General features: G+C 44.2%; 1 protein-coding gene across 9 annotated transcripts in view; it reads left to right on the top strand.

Moving 5' to 3' along the window:
* CSPP1 (centrosome and spindle pole associated protein 1) overlaps positions 1 to 20,363 on the top strand; it is a 328,816-nt gene that overhangs the window by 73,029 nt on the left and 235,424 nt on the right. For all 9 annotated transcript variants that reach the window (XM_033933355.1, XM_033933359.1, XM_033933354.1 and 6 more), the window contains one exon: positions 14,331 to 14,782. In XM_033933355.1, the coding sequence (XP_033789246.1) occupies positions 14,331 to 14,782 (452 nt within the window). The remainder of the gene's footprint in view (positions 1 to 14,330; positions 14,783 to 20,363) is intronic.

Below are 20,363 nucleotides of genomic sequence, written 5' to 3'. Positions count from 1 at the left end.
CACACCATACAAACAAGCATACACCCAGACAATGATGACAATCATGACAGCAATAATGGTAACTATAAACAGCTAAGGAAACTAAAAAAACATAAACATAAAGTATAATACAACTTAATACAACTAAAGCACAAGCAAAAAGTTCCCCAAATGGTGATTAGCCCACAAAAAATTCAAAAATGAAAAAATCCAATGTTAGATGGGCATGTTGTGAGAGCTATTTTTGATTTTTTGTCTTAGCCTCATTCTTCCTTTTGAAAAAGAAAGTCTTGAAACACTACCTGTGTTAAGGAGGAGAGAAGAAGTGATTCTGGTTTCATCTTACCCAGGGATGGCGATTGTGATTGCTATCGTGATTGTGATCATGTGAGCTTTCACATGATTCTCCTTTTGGATTTGCTTTATTGCTCTAATTTTGCAATTTGTTTGGAACCTTGTTTTTTTGCACATTGAACTTTGAACATTGAACCCTGAACCTTTGCACCTTTAACTGTGATTCCTGATTTTCTATCTAACATTGGATTTTTTCATTTTTGAATTTTTTGTGGGCTAATCACCATTTGGGGATCTTTTTGCTTGTGCTTTAGTTGTATTAAGTTGTATTATACCTTATGTTTATGTTTTTTTGTTTTCTTAGCTGTTTATAGTTACCATTATTGCTGTCACGATTGTCATCATTGGGTGCGTGCTTGTTTGTATGGTGTGCTTTTATGTTTATATGTTTATATATTTATACATTATATATCTTATTGATTGTTGTTGTGAATAATTTACAAATGCTAAGATATTATTAAAGTTTATGATTGATTGAGATATTAGCATTGCTGTTCTAATTGATTGAATAATTTTTAAGGTTGCTCTTTAACTATATGCTTGATTTGCTCTACTGTTAGGGTTCTGCGCTTGTGGAGATGGCGCAGTATACAAACCTAAGGTTTAGTTTAGTATTTATTAGATATTACTGTTGCCCCTATTTTTTTTCTTTTCGTTTGTCTCTCAGCTTCTTTTATTAAAGTTTAGTTGCCAAGTACTGGACCATTTTTCCAGCAGAAGTAGGTCCTGCTCCATAGTGTTGGGTCTGGTTGCGCTGTCAGGTTCCTTTGCCCTGCCCACAACGTTGCACAGTTTAGCGTCATCGGCAAATAATGTAATTTTGCCACGAAGTCCCTGAGTCAGATCCCTTACAAAGATATTAAACAGCATTGGGCCCAAGACCGAGCCCTGTGGCACTTCACTGGTCACTCTTGACGTTTTTGAGGGTATACCGTTTACCATTACCTGCCACTAAGCCAGTCTTTTACCCATGCTGTCAGTGTTTCTCCTAGTCCTAGCGTGTTCATCTTGTTCAATAACCTACGGTGTGGGACACTATCAAAAGCCTTGCTGAAGTCTAAATATACGATGTCCAGGGACTCACCCCCATCCAGTTTTTTTGTTACCCAGTCAAAGAAGCTTATCCGATTGTATTGACAAGACCTTCCCTTCGTAGAGAGAGAGAGAGGGGGGGAGGGAGATGCCAGACCATTGGAAGGGATTCAGGGTGGAAGCACAAGAAGTGATGGGTGGGGAGAGAGGACATGGATGAATACTTAATCTCTAGAACGCATTGCCAGAGGTTGTGGAAAAAGTGGATAGCGTAGCTGGTTTTAAGAAAGGTTTGGACAATTTCCTGGAGGAAAAGTCCATAGTCTGTTATTGAGACAGAGAAAGCTTGTTCTGGATTGGTAGCATGGAATTAGAGAATGACATGGGGACAAATATTTCTCCTTCCCCTGCAGGAACTCAGTTTCCCCGTCCCATCCCCACGAGTTTTGTCGCTTCCCCTGCCCCATTCCTGTAAGCTCTGCCTTAACCATACAAGCTTCGAACACTTATGATTTTAAAGTTTTTGAGGCTTGTGCAGATGAAGACAGAGCTTGCAGGAATGGGGCAGGGACAGGAAAAGAACTTGACGGGATGGGAAATGAGTTCCCACAGGGATGGGGAAAAATTTGTTCCCATGTCATTCTCTATATGGGATGTTGCTACTCTTTGGGATTTTATCAGGTACTAGTGACCTGGATTGGCCACTGTGAGGATGGGCTACTGTTACCACTAATCTGATCCAGTAAGACTATTCTTATGTTCTTATGACCCATAAGCGAAGAGAGGTGGTGGGTGGGGTGAGGGGACATGATTAGCTTTCGAAGGTAACCCCTTCTTCCTCAGATCAGAAATAAGCAAATATTGGCAAAATCAGTATACTGTATATAAGGGAAACATGAAAGCATTTCAGTGGTAGTTGGAGACAAAGCGGTGACAAAGCAGTTTAAGTTTCTTTATTTTGGGAAAGAAAACCAAGGTCCTTGTTGAGTTCTCTCTGGTGGATATCAAAATTGTATTTTGATTTCAAAAGTCTTATGTTCTTGAATTATTTTAAAATTTCCTTTTGGTATTCTCACCATAAAATCATTGGGGCAGTGGTCAGTTTTTCTAAAGTGTTAACTGACAGAGGTGACATCTTGGTTGGCATTGTAATTTTTAATATCTGTTCAAGTTGATCCTAGTCTTTAGCATCTGGTCTGTTGCATCAAAGTAGCACCCTTCTTTGCACTTTTTGCATTGAATGATATATACCACATTGGAAGATGAGCATGTGAAAGATCCTCATATGTTGAATGTTTTTCCCATATGAGTGACCACAGTATCCTTTGAGATTTGCTTGCATAGTTTGCAACTTGCCACACTGCAAGGATGTGTGCCATTCTCTTCTTTGTGGGTTTGTGTAGGAAGTTTGCTTCTTACCAGTTTCTGTTTCAGGTTAGGTGACTAACGGAAGACAGGTAAATCTCTCATAATTTTTCTTAGTTTTTCCAGCTCTGGATTGTATGTCACTACCAAGGGGATCTTTCTGTCATTTTCTTGTCCTTGTAGTGCAACAGGTTTTCTTTGGGTGGTTTAAGGGATGAGTTGATATTCTTGGAGAGTATTTTGGGGTTGTATCTTTTTTGTTTGAAGGAATTCAAATTGCTTTGCCACCTCTCTATCTCCTACTTAACAAAGACCTTGGCTTTCATTTTCACTAAAAAGAAATTCAAACTGCTTTGTCACCTATTTATCTCCAACTATCACTTTAAATGTTTTCTTGTTTCCCTTATACAGTCATGTGAAAAAATTAGGACACCCATGAAATATTCAGTTCTTTCTTAAGAAATGTTCACATTTAGATGTCAAATCTTTTATTTTTTGCCTGCGAAAGCGCAGGCGTAAGAACAAATGGCTAAAAATGTAAAAAAAGGGAGACACAAATTTTTTCAGATATACTGAAGGGGATAGACTTAGTAGATAAGGACAGGTTGTTCACCCTCTCCAAGGTAGGGAGAATGAGAGAGCACTCTCTAAAGTTGAAAGGGGATAGATTCTGTACGAACGTAAGGAAGTTCTTCTTCACCCAGAGAGTGGTAGAAAACTGGAACACTCTTCCGGAGTCTGTCATAGGAGAAAATACCCTCCAAGGATTCAAGACTATGTTAGATAAGTTCCTGGTGAGCAAGAGCGTGCGCTGGTAGGGCTAGTCTCGGTTGGAGCGCTGGTTTTGACCAGAGGGCTGCCGCGTGAGCGGACTGCTGGGCATAATGGACCACTGGTCTGACCCAGCAGCGGCAATTCTTATGTCTTATATTAGTGAAAGGAGGAAGATGAAAAATGGAATTGCTAAACTAAAAGATGCTGGGAACTGATATGTGGAGAGTGATGAGGAAAAAGCAAATGTGCTAAACAAATACTTTTCTGTATTCATGGAAGAAAATCCTGGAGAAGGACTGAGATTGTCTGGCAAAGTAACACGAGAAAATGGAGTAGATTCTGCGCTGTTCATGGAGGAAAGTGTTTATTAACAACTTGAAAAACCGAAGGTGGACAAAGCGATGGGACTGGACAGGATCCATCCCAGGATACTGAGGGAGCTCAGAGAGGTTCTGGCAGGTTCTATTAAAGACTTGTTCAACAAATCTCTGGAGACGGGAGTGGTTCCTGGGGATTGGAGGAGAGCAGAGGTGTTCCTTATTCACAAAAGTGGTCACCAAGATGAAGCGGGAAACTACTGGCCGGTGAGCCTCACTTCGGTTGTTGGAAAAATAATGGAGTGTTGCTGAAAGAAAGGATAGTGAACTTCCTAGAATCTAATGGGTTACAGGACCCAAGGCAACATGGCTTTACTAAAGATAAATCTTGTCAAACGAACCTGATTGGGTGACCAGAGAGCTGGATCAAGAACATATGCTAGATGTAATTTACTTACATTTCAGCAAAGCCTTTGATATGGTTCCGCTCTTGAACAAACTTGAAGGACTGAAGTTAGTACCCAAAGTGGAGAACTGGATTAGAAACTGGATGTCGGACAGATGCCAGAGGGTGGTGGTTAATGGAAGTCGCTTGGAAGAAGGAACGGTGAGTATGGAGTCCCTCAGGGTTCGGTGCTAGGCCGATCCTGTTCAGTATGTTTGTGAGTGACATTGCTGAAGGGTTAGATGGAAAAGTTTGCTTTTTTGTGGATGATACCAAGATTTGTAACAAAGTAGACACTGAAGAGGAAATGGAAAATATGAAAAAGGATCTGCAAAAGTTAGCGGAATGGTCTAATATCTGGCAACTAAAATTCAATGCAAAGAAATGCAGAATAATGCATTTGGGGATTAATAATCAGAAGGAACCTTATATGCCGGGAGGTGAGAGGCTGATATGCACAGACGGGGAGAGGGACCTTGAGGTGATAGTGTCTGAAGATCTAAGGTGAAAAAACAGTGTGACAAGGTGGTGGCTGCTGCCAGAAGGATGCTGGACTGTATAAAGAGAGGCTTAGCCAGTAGAAGGAAGGTGTTGATGCCCCTGTACAGGTCATTGGTAAAGCCCCACTTGGAGTATTGTGTTCAGTTTTGGAGACCGTATCTGGCGAAGAACATAAGAAGACTTGAAGCGGTCCAGAGGAGGGCGACGAAAATGATAGGAGGCTTGCGCAAGAAGATGTATGAGGAGAGACTGGAAGCCCTGAATATGTATACCCTAGACCAGGGGTGCCCAACACGTCGATCGTGATCGACCAGTAGCTCAGGAAGGCAACGCGAGTCGATTGCGGAGCCCATCCCGGGCTCCGTGATAGACTCGTGTTGCCGTCCTGATCTACCGGGCCGATCAGCCTTCCTCTCCAGTGTTCTCTCTAGGGCCTTTAAGCTGGGCGGTCCGCCCAGCTGTCATCTGCTGCTGCCGCCGCTGCTGAACTTTAAAAAAAACAAAAAAAAACCCGGCTTGGAGATTTCAGCCCGTAGCGAACTTATGCTCCGTGGCTCTAACGTGTGCATGCCGGCTTCCCTTCTCTTCCCTCCGAAACCGGAAGTTATGTCCGGGGGGGGGGTTGGGAGAGAAGGGAAGCCGGCACGCACATGTTGAGAGCCCTGAAGCAAGCATTCGCTTTGGGCTAAAGCGGGAGACAGGTTAGTGAAGCATTTGCCCTTCTTGCTTCCGGGTCCTGCCTACTTTCTGTTTCCGCGAAGGCAGGACCCGGCAGCATTTCCCCCAATAGGTCGATCGCGATTTTGGGCCAATCAGCCTTCCTCTCCCTGACGGCAGAATTGACGTCGGGGAGAGGAATGCTGGTCGGCTGAAGCAGTGAGAGCTTGGGGCGGCGTCGGCTTTCGGGCCTGTTATTGGTGGCGGTTTGGGTCCTGGTCCCCGATGGCAGTGGCTTGGGGGAGGGCAGGGAGAAAGAAAGAAAGAAAAAGTGCAGGCAGGGAGACAGAAGGAAAGAAGAGAAACAGAAAAAAAAGAAAGGGAGGCAGAGAGAAAGAAAGGGCAGGGAGAGAGGAAGGAAAAGTTGGGGGAGGGAACGAGGTCTGGAGGAGAGGAAGCATACAGGCTAAAAGAAGGGAAGAAAGATTGGATGCACAGTCAGAAGAAGAAAGTGCAACCAGAGACTCATGAAATCACCAGATAACAAAGGTAGGAAAAATGATTTTATTTTAAATTTAGTGATCAAAATGTGTCTGAATTTATATCTGCTGTCTATATTTTACACTAAGGTCCCCTTTTACTAAACCGCAATAGAGTTTTTTAGCGCAGGGAGCCTATGAGCGTCAAGAGCAGCGCTGGGCATTTAGCGCAGCTCCCTGCGCTCTAAAAACTACTATCGTGGTTTAGTAAAAAGGGAGGGGGGTATATTTGTCTATTTTTGTATGGTTGTTACTGAGGTGATAGTGCATAGAGTCATCTGCTTTGACCTCTTTGAAAAACCCTGGAATAGGAATGATAATTAACATTTTCTATGCGTACAGTGTGCGTTGTGTCTTTTTTTAAATTTTATTGTTGGTAGATCATTTTGACTTGGTCATTTTAAAAGTAGCTCGCAAGCCCAAAAAGTGTGGGCACCCCTGCCCTAGACGAAAGGAGGGACAGGGGAGATATGATTCAGACATTCAAATACTTGAAGGGTATTAACGTAGAACAAAATATTTTCCAGAGAAAGGAAAATGGTAAAACCAGAGGATATAATTTGAGGTTGAGGGGTGGTAGATTCAAGAGCAATGTTAGGAAATTCTACTTTACTGAGAGGATGGTGGATGCCTGGAATGTGCTCCCGAGAGAGGTGGTGGAGAGGAAAACGGTGACGGAGTTCAAAGAAGCGTGGGATGAACACAGAGGATCTAGAATCAGAAAATAGTAAATATTGAACTAAAGCCAGTACTGGGCAGACTGTTGCACGGTATGTGTCTGTATATGGCCTTTTGGTTGAGGATGGGCTGGGGGGAGCTTCAATGGTTGGGAGGGTGTAGATGGGTTGGAGTTAGATTTGATGGAGACTTCGGCAGTTGGAACCCAAGCACAGTACTGGGTAGAGCTTTGGATTCTTGGCCAGAAATAGCTAAGAAGAAAAAAAATTGAAATTTAAAGATTTAAATTGGGGCAGACTGGATGAACCATGTACTATGTTACTATGGAAAAGAAAGTGATGTAATTGCAGGTAAATAGCAAAAAATTTCTTTGATTTACTCATGAAACAAAAGATATCCAATAAAAATGATACTATATATTCCTTTTTTTTTTATCTCTACATATTACAATGCTAGGTTGCAGATCCCTAACAGCAGATCAGCAATTTCATATTTTGAGTTCTTTCATTAACCTGAATGTATACCATCCAGTCTAAGTGATTTTTCACTTTTTAACTTGTCGATTTGGCTCGGTACATCTTTCAGGTTCACAGGCTGGGCAGACTCTGGAGGTCCATGTTATAACTCATAATGGGCTAGATTCACTAAGCAAACCAATCGTGCACCGATCGGTTTGTGCTCACTTTCCGACTATGGCTTGATTCACTAACCTTCCTCCAGACCCCATCCGTACCCGATCAGATCTGTGCATGCAAATAAGTAAAAAGGCATGTAAATTTCTTAAGGCATCGATTCATGAAACCATTTCACCCAAACCGACTGGCCTTTCCAATCCAAAAAGTTTCAACTGCTGAGGACCAGTCGCTTTACATCCTTGCTGACTATTCCTGCCTAGCAACTGCCACGTGCATGTTAAGAACCCCATTAAAAATATATATCTACCCCGTAAAAAAATCCAAAATCTATCTAAACTTTAAATATATGTAAACTTTCATATACATAATAATAAGAATAATAATAACTTTATTCTTCTATACCGCCACAATCTTGAGACTTCTAGGCGGTTTACAATCAAGAGAGCTGGACATTCAGCGAAACATAATATGCAGATATACATAGGAAATACAGATAGCATAGACTTTAAGAAAGCAAGAATATAGAAATACAATTTGCTTAGCAAGAGTATAAGATGTACATTTTGGTAGGTAATGTTACGAGAGGACCTGTTTGGAATAAGCCGCATGTTTTAGAAAATAACAACGAAAAATTATGATATTATAAAGATAATAGTTTATATGTATCACAGTTCCGTGAGATTCAGGTGGACTAAGGAGGGGGGGGGATAAAGGTAGGGGGTGGTGGGAAGAGGTAAGAGGGGGTAAAGGTAGGGGTAGGGGAGACCGTTCTTGGGGAGAGAGAGGGGAAAGCGGGTCAATTGTTTAGGTATTTCAGGAACAGGTATGTTTTTAGGCGCTTCCTAAATTCCCCGTAGGTAGTGGGCGAAAGCAGTTGATCTAGGTCTTTACCCCATAGGGCTGCTTGGTGAGAGAGAAGGTGTTCGTGGTGTTTTTTCAGTTTGCAACCTTTAACTGGAGGAGAAATGAATTTTGAGAGTGAGTTTCTCTTGCGTTTGTTGTTGGAAAATGAGAAAAGGTCTGTTATGTACTTGGGGGCAAGTCTATAAAGTACTTTGAAGCAGATGCAGGCGAATTTAAACCTTACTCGTGCTTCCGTTGGCAGCCAGTGCAACTGCCGATAGTAAGATGTCACGTAACACATAAGTGTTAGAAATATTTTTTTTATTTGTTTGGAATGTGCAAAGCAAGCGCGGGAGAGAATCTTGGATTTGTAATGCGCCTGGTGAGAAAATCGCGGATTAACCCCGCGCATTGTAAATCAATGCTAAATTTCATATATCATAGAAACATAGAAAAATGACGGCAGATAAGGGCTATAGCCCATCAAGTCTGCCCACTCAACAGACCCACCCCCTAAGTCTGCTCTAGAGCCCCCGCTCTAACTGACCCATCCGTAACTTCACCCTCTGCCAAATTTTTTAAAAATCAAAAATAACTTTTAAGGGCCAGCTATCCCTCCCCCCTTCCTTCCAGCTAGATTGTCGCGTGCATCTGACATCACAGGGTCGCCTTTGGTTGCTTCGTGCTTCAAGGCAGAAACAGCCGCATAGCCTCCTGGGATTTGTAGGCTGTATATAACAGTGCGTGATCCCAGCGCATTCAACTGCTGTTAACTGTTGTGCCTTCTAGCAACTTAACAGTTCTTTTCCTGAGAGAAATGGATGGCGCTCCTTGGCTACGCTATTTGCTTCTTTTGGAACACAAGTATGCCGAGGAGAGGTTGGTAAAAACTACAGTTCTTATATTGCATTTTTTACGACAACAATGCTTTGCGGTAGGCTCATTCGGTGCCCGCCAATGACGTCCGTGATTAAACCCCGCCCCATTTCTACACAGTGAAGTTCTAAAGAGCTAGCGTATGCATTATGTGTTTCAAAACCAACAAGGATACAGTGCGCATGCGTGTCAATCGATGTTACAGCGAGATGTGTGCACGAATGGGGGCATGTTTATGATTTGATCATTTGCAGGGACAAGCTTTACTGAATCGATCAGCCAGAATGACTTGGAAATGGATAGGACACGAATAGGATCGATTTGTGGACTTTAGTGACTCTAGCCCAATGTCAGAGCCATGACTGTATTGGCAGCTCATTTGAAAATGGCCTTTATTGAGTTCCTGAAAAAGCTGCAACATGATCTTTAGTTTTCTTCATACCTCACTATTGCCTTGAGCAGGATTCTCAGCATGATAACCAGTTTAGACAGTTCTACAGTGTTTGTTTGGGGTCTAGAATGCAATTCACCCTCCCGGACCATTTGTGCTTCTGTTTTAGGCTATACTAAAAAATAAATTGAGCAGTATTGTGGTGGTGGGTGATTGTTACTGTTGAACTTGGCCTGCTACAGACCTTGTTCCTATGTTTCCCTTTTAATTTTGGTAAGGCTGGTAGCTGGGGATTCTCATATGTGGAATTATGGTGTCTTGCTTTTCCTTGGAGATAGGGAAGTTAATTACCTGTAGCAGTTGTTCTCCAAGGACAGGAGGACACTCACTTCCATGTACTTGCTGCCCTCCCTTTGAAGTTGGTTCTCTTAGCTATAATATTAGACTGCCTGGGTTCTGCATAGCACTCATAGGCAGCTTCAATATTTTGAATGCTGGGGAGCGCATCCATGCCAGGTTCCATTGAATGATGTCGCCCATATGTGGAAATGTGTCCTGCTGTTCTTGGAGAGCACCTGCTACAGGTGAGTAACTTTGCTGTTCCAATAAATGTAAATGTTTTCTTAGAGGCTTGAATCTTATGGGTTCTGTTAAAACCATGCTGCAGGTGGTGGCACTTCAGGGTTACCGTTCAGTCCATGCATCCTGAGAAAACTATTGTAATGAAAGCTTTTACCAGTCTAGGGACCATACTGCAGTTTTACAACATTTTAAATATTGCAGCAAACTCCTGGCCTGATGTGTACCTTTTCTTTATTGAGTCAAATACATATATGGTACAACTGAGGAGAAATTAGCATAAAACAGGTACAAAAACAGAGTGGAGGATGCAAAGCAGACAAGGGAAGATGTGAAAGAATGTGCGTTTGGTGTTTATCCAATAAAGCTTATTTTACTTTTTTGCATGGAAGCATTTTATTATTGCTTGTTAAAACCTACAATCAGATGTCCTATTTCTAAATGTTAGTAAATGTAGTGCTTGTTATCCCAGGACAAGCAGGCAGTCTATTCTTACATATGGATGACGTCATCCACGGAGCCCGGATATGGACAGCCTCGCAAGCATACTTGCTTGTAGAAAACTTTAGAAGTTTTGAGTCAGCCGCACCGCTAATGTGTGAGTGCCTTCCCACCCATCACAGGGCGAGTCTCCTCATTTCTCAGTTTTCTGTGGAGCCGAGAAGTCTGTCTTTGATGCTCTGTGCTGAACTTCGTTTGCTTTGTGCCTTCTCTCACCGCAGTTTGTGTTCTTTTTAGTCGCGAATCACTGTGTTACTTTCTTTAATTTCTATTTAAAAAAAAAAAAGAAGACTTTATTTTATTTTCTTTGTCGACTGACTGGTGGGGCAGGCCGCTCGACTGCAGCCTGCGGGCTTCGACTTCGCAGCGGCTATCTTTCTTCCTATGTCCTGGCCGGTAACGGGCTTCAAGAAGTGTAACTAGTGCCAGCGTGCAATTTCTCTCACTGACCCACACCACTGGTGCCTTAGGTGCCTCAGGCCTGACCATAATCCTTAGTCGTGCGAGCGCTGTGCTACTCTTCAACCTCGAGCCCTTAAACATTGTCGGGTTTTAGTGGAAAAACTCTTCAGGATGGACTCTTCAGTGATACCCTCGAGTGCTATCTCGGTCCCACCTTCCACCGTGGGTCCTCCTGCTTCCATGACTCAGACCTCGAGTCTCATCAGACCTTCCTCGTTTGGATCGTCTTTGGCCTCGAGTACACTTGCTTTATCTTCCCCTGAGTTTCCCTCAGGTCAGATACCTAAGCAGAAGGTTCCGGCAGTGGTCTCCAAGATCTCCAAGTTGAAGCATGTCTCCACTGCCACCTCGGAGCCTTTAGCCTCAGCAAGTGGTCCAGTTTCAGACTCGGATCCACAATTGCGGGCTTCTCTCCAGACCATGTTGGTGCAGCAATTTGTTCAGTTACTGAGCAAATATGGTTCTGCATCGACTCTATCTCCTGTAATCCAGCCTGGGAAATCAGCAGTCTCCTGCGAGGTAGAGTCCCTGCTTGTGCATCGAGCTGCAGCAACACACTCTATGCAAGGAGTCGAGTCTTTGCAAATGTCTGGTCTGGCATCTACACACTCTATGCAAGGAGCAGAGTCTCTGCGAGTGTCTCGACTGGAAACTTCACACTCTATGCAAGGAGCAGGCTCTTCGAGGCCTCCAACTCCTCGGTCACAGCTTCCAGACCCTGAGGAATCAACTGCTTCCATTGCCTCCTCCAAGTCTCCATATTCTTTGGATTGCCACTTTTCCAGGGAGGCTTCGCCTTCGTTCTCCACTCGAGGTGCCTCGAGGTCATCGAGCCCTTCTCGAGGCAGGGCCCTGGCAGATCAGCTGTCTTTCTCTTCCTCCCTTCGTTAGATGGCTGATTACCTGGACATTAAATTAGACGCTGGCTCTAAATACTTTAAGGAGTATCTAGAGGAAATGCATCTGCCTCAACCTCCTGCAGGGTCACTTAAGCCCCCTCTTAACCGGCTTTTGTCTCAAACTTTCAAACAATGTCTGGAGACTCCTTATGCTATACCTGCTGTTCCAGGCAAGTTGGACTTGAGGTATAGAACTCTACATTGCAAAGGGTTTGAGAATTCACAGTTATCTTACCAATCCCTCCTTTTGGAGTCTTCTTTGAAAAGAACCCATCTTTCCAGTGTCTATGCAGCAGTTCCTCCTGGAAGAGAGAGTAAGACCATGGACAAATTTGGACGTCATCTTTATCAGAATGCTATGATCGTCAATGTGACATTAATCTTGTTGGAACTCAGAGTGATCTTCAATGCTCTCAAAGCTTTTCAACATCTTCTTCAAGATCAGGTAATCCTCATTCGGACGGACAACCAAGTCGCCATGTACTTTGTCAAGAAGCTCTGAAGGTTTGGGACAGGGCTATCCTCTACAACAACTTCCTGAAAGCTGTCTACATCCAAGGGGCGAAAAACTGTTTGGCGGACAAATTGAGTCATCTTCTGCAACCTCACGAATGGACACTCAATTCTTCGCCTCTTCATCACATTTTTTCGCAGTGGGGAAATCCTCGGATAGATCTCTTTGCATCTCCCCACAACCACAAACTGCCTCAGTTCTGCTTCAGGATATATTCTCCTCATTGCCTTGAGGCAGATGTTTTTCTACTGGAATGGACAAATCTCTTCATGTATGCATTCCCTCCTTTCCTCTCATTCTCAAGACTCTTGACAAGTTAGAAGAATGATCATGCCACTATGATTCTGATAGCTCCTCGGTGGCCGAGACAACCTTGGTACTCCCTTCTACTTCATCTCAGCAGCAGTGAGCCATACCTTCTACCAGTTTTTCCGTCTCTGCTTACACAGAATCAAGGATCTCTACTTCATCCCAACCTGCAGTCTCTACACCTGACAGCTTGGTACCTCTCAACATAACTCCTCTTCAGTTTTCTTAACCCGTAAGAGACATTTTAGAGGCTACTAGAAAGCCTGCCATTAGACAATGCTACCACAGAAATGGACCAGATTTTCTACGTGGTGCATCTCTCATGATAAGGAGCCTCAGCATTCATCCTTATCTTCTGTTCTGAATTATCTTTTGCACTTATCCACCTCTGGCCTCAAGTCTACATCGATCCGAGTCCATCTCAGTGCAATTGCTGCTTTCCACCAGCCTATTGAAGGGAAACCCCTCTCTGCTCATCCGGTGGTTTCCAAATTTATGAAAAGACTTTTCAATGTCAAACCTCCTCTCAAACCGCCTCCGGTGGTTTGGGATCTCAATTTTGTTCTTGCTCAATTGATGAAGCCTCCATTTGAACCAATGTCTACGGCTCATCTTTAGTATCTCACTTGGAAAGAGGTTTTTCTCTTTGCCTTCACATCCGCTCGAAGAGTCAGTGAGCTGCAAGCATTAGTTGCTGATCCACCTTTCACAGTTTTCCATAATGACAAGATGGTCCTTTGTACTCATCCTAAATTCTTACCTAAAGAGGTTTCAGAATTTCATCTCAACCAATCCATTGTTCTTCCAGTGTTTTTTCCAAAGCCTCATTCTCACCCTGGAGAATCAGCTCTTCATACTCTTGACTGTAAACGTGCTTTGGCCTTCTACTTGGAAAGCACCAAACCACACAGAACTGCTTCTTAACTTTTTATCTCCTTCGATCAAAACAAGTTGGGACATCTAATCTCTAAGCGTATCATCTCCAACTGGATGGCTGCTTGTATCTCTTTCTGCTATGCTCAGGCTGGACTGCATCTACAGAGTCGAGTCACAGCCCATAAAGTCAGAGCCATGGCGGCTTCAGTAGCTTTCCTCAGATCCACTCCTACTGAGGAAATTTGTAAAGCTGCCACCTGGTCCTCGGTTCATACTTTCACCTCTCATTATTGTGTGGATGTTTTCTCCAGACGGGATGGCCATTTTGGCCAGAGAGTATTACAAAATTTATTCTCCTAAGTTGCCAACACTCCCACCATCCCATTCTGGTTAGCTTGGAGGTCATCCACATGTGAGGATATGCTGCCTGCTTGTCCTGGGATAAAGCACAGTTACTTATCGTAACAGTTGTTATCCAGGGACGGCAGGCAGTTATTCTCACAACCCACCCACTTCCCCTGGTTGGTTTCTCTGCTAGCTATCTGAACTGAGGAGACTCGCCCTGTGCTGGGCGGGAAGGCACTTACACATGCGCGGTGTGGCTGACTCGAATCTTCTGAAGTTTTCTACAAGCAAGTATGCTTACGACGCTGTCCACATCTGGGCTTTGTGGATGACGTCACCCATATGTGAGAATAGCTGCCTGCCCTGGATAACAACTATTACGGTAAGTAATTGTGCTTTCATGGCTGTGCATTTACAAAAGCAAGTTTCATTATTTCCAGTATTTTTCTTTCCCAATAGAGAAAAAGAATTGAGAAACCTGTTGCTATTCCTGAAAACAAACCTGAACTATACACGGAAATCCAATCTCATTGGCGAGAGGTAGATCCTCCCAAAAAAGATGCTTATACATCAATGGAAGCATATGAGAAGTTACTAAATAGAAGAAGACAAGAGGAGGACAAATATCAGAATTCGGGTGACAGCACTGAAATCTGGGACCAGAGATTCAATAGGAAAACTGAAGAAGAGCACTCTAGACAGCATGGCAGGCCTGAAAATAAAGACATGCATGGTAGACGCCGTAGGATTATAGAGGATCAAAGTCTTGATAGAAAAGTTAGAGTTGAAAGGGACTTTGAACCTAGTGAAGAGGTATATGCTAGACACAGACATGAAATTGATGCTAAGGAGAGAAGACATGAAGTTGATAAGGACAGAAGACCCCTGAGATACAACTATTTATCTGAAAGGTACTTTTAATTCCTATATTCTGTTTATCTTTCCATCCTACTAGTTTGTCTCCCTTTTTCTTTTTCTGCTTATACTTATCCTTGCAACCATGTTTTTTAGCCAGCTACTCATGACTTTTGCAGCTCCATTATGTCTGAAACTAAGAACAAAGCCAGTATGTCCATCTTTGGGTAGATGTTTATTATGTTTGTGGTATTTATTGTGGTATATAATTGATGGCTATATCTATTTTGTAAGGGTTGGTTAGCATTTACCCACATGCTGAAGCTTATTTTCTCCATAGGGTAGTGATGTAGCCACAAGTGGGGTGGGTCCCATCCAAAATTGGTGTCCCTTAGAATGGCTGTCAGGGACCCCCAAGCCCCATCAGCTTGGAAGACTTGCAACCTTGGCAGCTGACGACAGTACCTCCAAGCTGCTGCTTCTAACAGCTCTGCCCCTTCTTTTGTACATGCTCAATTTTTGCACATGCCTAGGGGCCAGCAGTGGCTCAGGAAGGAACACTGCTGCTGGATGCCCAGATTCCAAGTGTGCAGCTGGGAGAAGGTCTTTGGCTGGTGGGGCTTGGGGATCCCTGCCAGCTCAGGTATTTCTTTATTTTTGGAGGTGCTGGGAGAAGGGCAATAAGGTAGTAGCGGCAGAGATGAAATTTTAAGCCAATCCTAAATCATTTTTCTAGTGCAATCTGTCTAGTAGTCCTGAATAATAGGGTTATGCAAAAAAACTTATCTTTCAACTCCACCTCCTTCCCAACAGACTTTCTCAAGTTTCTCAGATGTGTTTCTGATCCGCTCTGCGATTTTGTTATTTTTTTGGGGGGGTTTCCTTTCATTTTAAGTTGGACGCTTGGTGCCCAGAGGTTTCCTCTTGTTAGGACTTCTGTCTAGGAGAAGACACAGACTCGTGCGGCGGAAGTCTGCTGCTAGCAGGAACAGCCCTCTGGGACACCTGGCTAGCCAGTTTGCTGTAATATTTTTGGAACTTGGTTGGGATTAATAGAGGACTGGATATGTTGGCCTCCTCACTTCACGATGAAAAAGTTTCCGGGGGTTGAGGCTCACTCTGACATAGGTCCAACTGGCAGCCCACAGACCAAGTTCGTAGTGCAAGCTTGTGAGGCAGAGATTTTCTTCATTTGTTCCAGCTGCACTTCTGAGCTGAGGCAGGCAGGTACCTCATGGCACAGAGAGTAAGGCTATTCTTGCCTATGGAGAAAATCGGGGTGAGAGAGTCTGGAAAAGTGAAATTTGAGGGTTTCTGGGGCTAGAGTTGGGGTTCTCCTCCTCCTGCAGTTTTTGAACTTCATGGGAGTCCCTGGGGCAGATTTTATCATGAATTTTCTGGCAGTGGCCATCTTGGATTTTATACTGTCTTTTTTTCTAAAGCCTCCATCTGCCTCAAAAACCCCCTCAGTTTTGCTTAAAATTGATAGGGATGGACCCCTCAAGCCTTGCTCTACCCCTGAATCATGCCAAGTTTATGCTGGATGGTTGGGTATGTGCTGTGGGAGAGGGGCAGGAGCCTTGGGCTCAGTCTCCTTTGAGTCCTCCAGGACTAGGAATCCTCAGGAAGCTCGATCCCAGAGGAAGAAGCCCTTTCCAGAGCCCTCTGAAGGAGATTTGGCTATGCAAAAGTGCAAAAACCGTGCAGCCCAGAAGGACCTTCAGGAGTCCCTGCCAAAGTCACTGAGACTTCCTGTGCAAGGCTTCATCCCAGATTTTGTGAACCTGATGTGGCATGCTTATTTGAACTGCCGGGGTCCCTCAGTATCTGCTGAAGGCACAATAGTGGAGGCGGCACCAAGGATTAGTCCTCAGCCTACCCCAGGTGCAGACAGGGACCCAAAGCTGGACCAGGGTGTCCAGTCTGACATTGACTGGGAGGATGGAAGGTCTGATTCAATGGTCTTATTGTCCCAGGACTCAGTTTCCCTGGTGGACTCTGGTTCTCTGCATGAAACCAGCGGACAAAAATGAGTGGTGGACATCCCCACAAAGCAGTGGCTGTTCAAAGCATCAGAGCTCCTGAGCTTAATAGCTAATTTGCTGTGTAAATTGCAGCTGGAATTTCTGCCATCCTCTACGTCACAGTGCTCAATTCTGAGCAGCTCAGTGATTCTGACCATGTTCTTTCTGTCGCATCCTTACATCACAAAGCTAGTCACTGACCACTGGGAGTCTCCAGAAGAGTCCTTGCCAGTGGCCAAGACTATGGCCAAGCTTTTACCCCATGGCTTTGGATTTTCAACACCTGGTTTTTTTTTTTTTCCAGCCAGAGTTGGATTCGCTGGTAGCACAGGTTTCCAAGTTTATTTAAAATTTGGTATCATGCAATACGTTATAACCATCTATGTGGTTTACAGTCTAAAAAATGATCCTACATAGGGCCAGTGCACTTAAAAAATCACATGAAAGTGGGACTGGGGGATGAATTACAATTTTATGACAGAAAAGAAAGGGGAAGGGAAGCATATAAGGAGCAAAGTTGTCTTGTGCAATCCCTCTGTAGGCTGAACTATTGGGTTATCAATTCCTTCCAGCCTTGAACTGTAGAGAACTCAAAACCAAAAGTGGTCATATCCTGTGACATTCCCCTGGAATCTCAGTTTTGTTTCCTACAGCCTTGCTGTAGGGGCTCATCTTTCCTGCTCCTGTTTTATTTTCATAAATTCTAGTATTTTTTTAAATTTAATTTATAAGTTTCAACTTAAATATCTAGCATTTAACTTGTACAGAAAGAAATTAAACCTAGAACATTCTCCAACATTTCAAAAATTGGCTGTTTAGCAATCAAAAATAATAAGAAATTCAATTACACAGGTGTTTTTCCCGGGCTGTTTTAGGGCAATATCGGCACCTGCGGTGGCCATCCTAGATGTTCTTTAAACTTTTAAAAGTATAATTTTTGCACTTAGGAGCTTCGTTTTCGCTCCAAATTTCTCAGATGGCCTTCTCAGGACATGATGGCATGAATTCATGCCTTGTTTGCAGCGGATGGCTGTCAGATTCGCAGTCAGTTTCTATGCGCACCACGACATGCGAAGGAAGCGAGGTATGTGCGGATTCCGCTCTTCCTCCTTTGGAGATCCCCCCCTCGCTGCTATTACTGCCAGAGATGCAAAGGGCATGTCTGGTGACCCAGTAAAGGGTAAGACTGACGCTTCGGTGAAACGAAAGCGCAGTTCTAGGGACAAGTTCCATATGTCAGCTAAGCATTCTAGTTCAGATGCACACAGAGCGGCTCTGGTCGCAAAGGGAATTTTTCTCCCGGAATTGGTTAAGATGATGTATCAGATTTTTTTTGTTAAAAATGAAAAGAAAGAGACCATGCCTGTTTCTTCATCTCTGAATCCAGTGCAACAGATGGGATCTTACCAGCCACTGGATTCCAGTATGTGCTTCTGTTCTCTCTCAGGGACCCTGGAGAGCAGGCAGGAGGTTTCCGCCTTCGCTTCTGCTCTGGTTTCCATACTTTTGCTGTTGCAGGTTTACTCGGCAGCTTCCTCTGATGTGGCTAATCTCGTGGATCTTCGTGATCCTGCTAATAGTGGGTCCCGTGATCTTGGGGACGACCCAGCCGTATACAGGCTATTTGTGACTAGCCGCCTGAAAGATATTATTGCTGGGTCCCTGAGAGTGTTGAACCTGTATCCGGATCAACCAGAACAGGTGGAATGTTCCTGACTGAGGGATCAGTGCCCACTGTCTGCTTCCTTTCCGGACACTCTGGATTTAGCTAGGATCCTTTCTGAAGTCTAGGAGTCCCTGGAGGGTCCCCTCGAATGCGCTGTGGCCATGGCGAGGTTGTTCCCATGGCCCCTGAGTTCACCAAATGCTTGGCTCTGCCGTAAGTGGATTCGGGTGTGGCTCAGGTCACCAAGCGCACTTCCTTACCCTCTAAAGGAGGGGTGGTCCTGAAGTATGTTCAGGACAGGCGAATGGATTTCATCCTTAAGTGCCTTTTTGATTTTGCGGTGGCAGGTGTGAGGGCTACAATGGCCACCTCCTTTTGCTACCCATGCATGTTCTTCAAGCTCCGCCATGCTCCTGAAGATGTAATCTTCTAGGATCTAGAGTTTCTGGTTTCTGGGGTGATATACTTGGCAGACACCCTGTATAACATGTTTGCTACGCTGGGAGCTTATTTCGTGACAGCTAGATGACTGCTTTGGATTCGTTGGTGGTCTGGAGTTTTGGGGGGGGTTTTCTTCCAAGGCCACATTGAGCAGATTACCCTTTAAAGGTATGCTTTAGTTAGGCCAGGGTCTGGATGACCTCATGGCCAGTGTGCAGGACTGTAAACCAAAGGTCCTTCCAGGGTCTAAGCATCACCCAGCCTGGGGCTTGGGACGGCCAAATTTTCGTCTCTACAGGTGCCCTCACCCCAGCTTCGGACCAAAGATTTGGAGCTCATCCAGTCCTCGCTTTGGAGGTCCAGCGTGACGACAATCTTCCGACAAATGTCCTCCTGCAGTTGCCAGGCCTCTGGCACCTCTTCCTGAGTCAATCAGGAGACTTCCTTAGGGAGGAGCCTAAGGAAGTCCCTGATTGGCAAAATCCCTGACTTAAAGGTATGGCGGGGGGGGGGGGGGGGAGGAGAGAGAGATCTGACCTGACCCGACCCAAGGGGGCCTGATGACAGGAGGGAGTGGGTTTCCCTTCTGCCATATTTATGCTGTTGGTGGGGGGAAGAACGTGTCGGGTTTAGCGTCTGGTGGCAGGAGTGAGTGGGCATCCCTCCTGCCATTTTTTTTTTTGGTTCGGGAGAGGGAGGGGGTTCTTTGTTGGGGGGGGACTTTTATCATTTTTTTTTCTATTGAGCAGATATTTGTGTGTGTAATACACGCAAAATATCTGTGCCATTGAAAAAAAATTGTAAAAATAACCAGCAGAAGCCCTGACAGCAGTAACAGGAAGCTGCTTCTTCTGTCACTACTGTCAGGGCTCTGAGCGATTGAGTCGGTGAGTTTGCATGCAAATGATTTGTACCTCCGTGCAAACGTGATAATGAATCAGTCGCTGTTTGAAAATCGGCCAGAGAATCAGCCAACAGCAATTGAGTTGCTATCTTTAGTGAATCTGGGCCTTGGTCCTTAGAAGGAACATTGTTTGGGAGCCTTAAAGGTGTGCAGAGTGCTAACTTATTCTTTAAGTACTCTAGGCCATTTTGTCTTAGAATCTTTAAAATCAAACATAGAGCTTTACATTTAGCCCTGAAAGGTACTGGTAGCCAGTGTAGTGTTTGCAGGAAGAGTTTGATGTAGTCATGTGGTTTGTGGTCTTCTATAAGTCGTGCTGTAGCATTCTGAATTGTACGATGTTGGTATAAATTGTTTTGTTTGATTGGTGTTCACGTTATTGATTCGAGCTGCTGAAAGCGGAGTCCATGTGCATGTCTGGCTTTTGAAAATCAGGCAGTGATGGCTTTTTTTTTTCCCCTGCCTTCTTTGGCACACTTGTTTGGGTTTGAAGTCACACAGATATGCTGTGACAAATTGGTTGAGAAACATAGGGTTAAAGTAATGCAAATGCTACTGAAAAAAAGCACTATGCCCTTGAAATCCGTGTTTTGCAGTATTCT

The sequence above is a fragment of the Geotrypetes seraphini genome, chromosome 2 (assembly GCF_902459505.1).
Source record: "Geotrypetes seraphini chromosome 2, aGeoSer1.1, whole genome shotgun sequence".
NCBI lineage: Eukaryota > Metazoa > Chordata > Amphibia > Gymnophiona > Dermophiidae > Geotrypetes > Geotrypetes seraphini.
The sequence above is the reverse complement of the archived record's forward strand: the minus strand, read 5'-3'. Positions and strand labels throughout refer to the sequence as shown.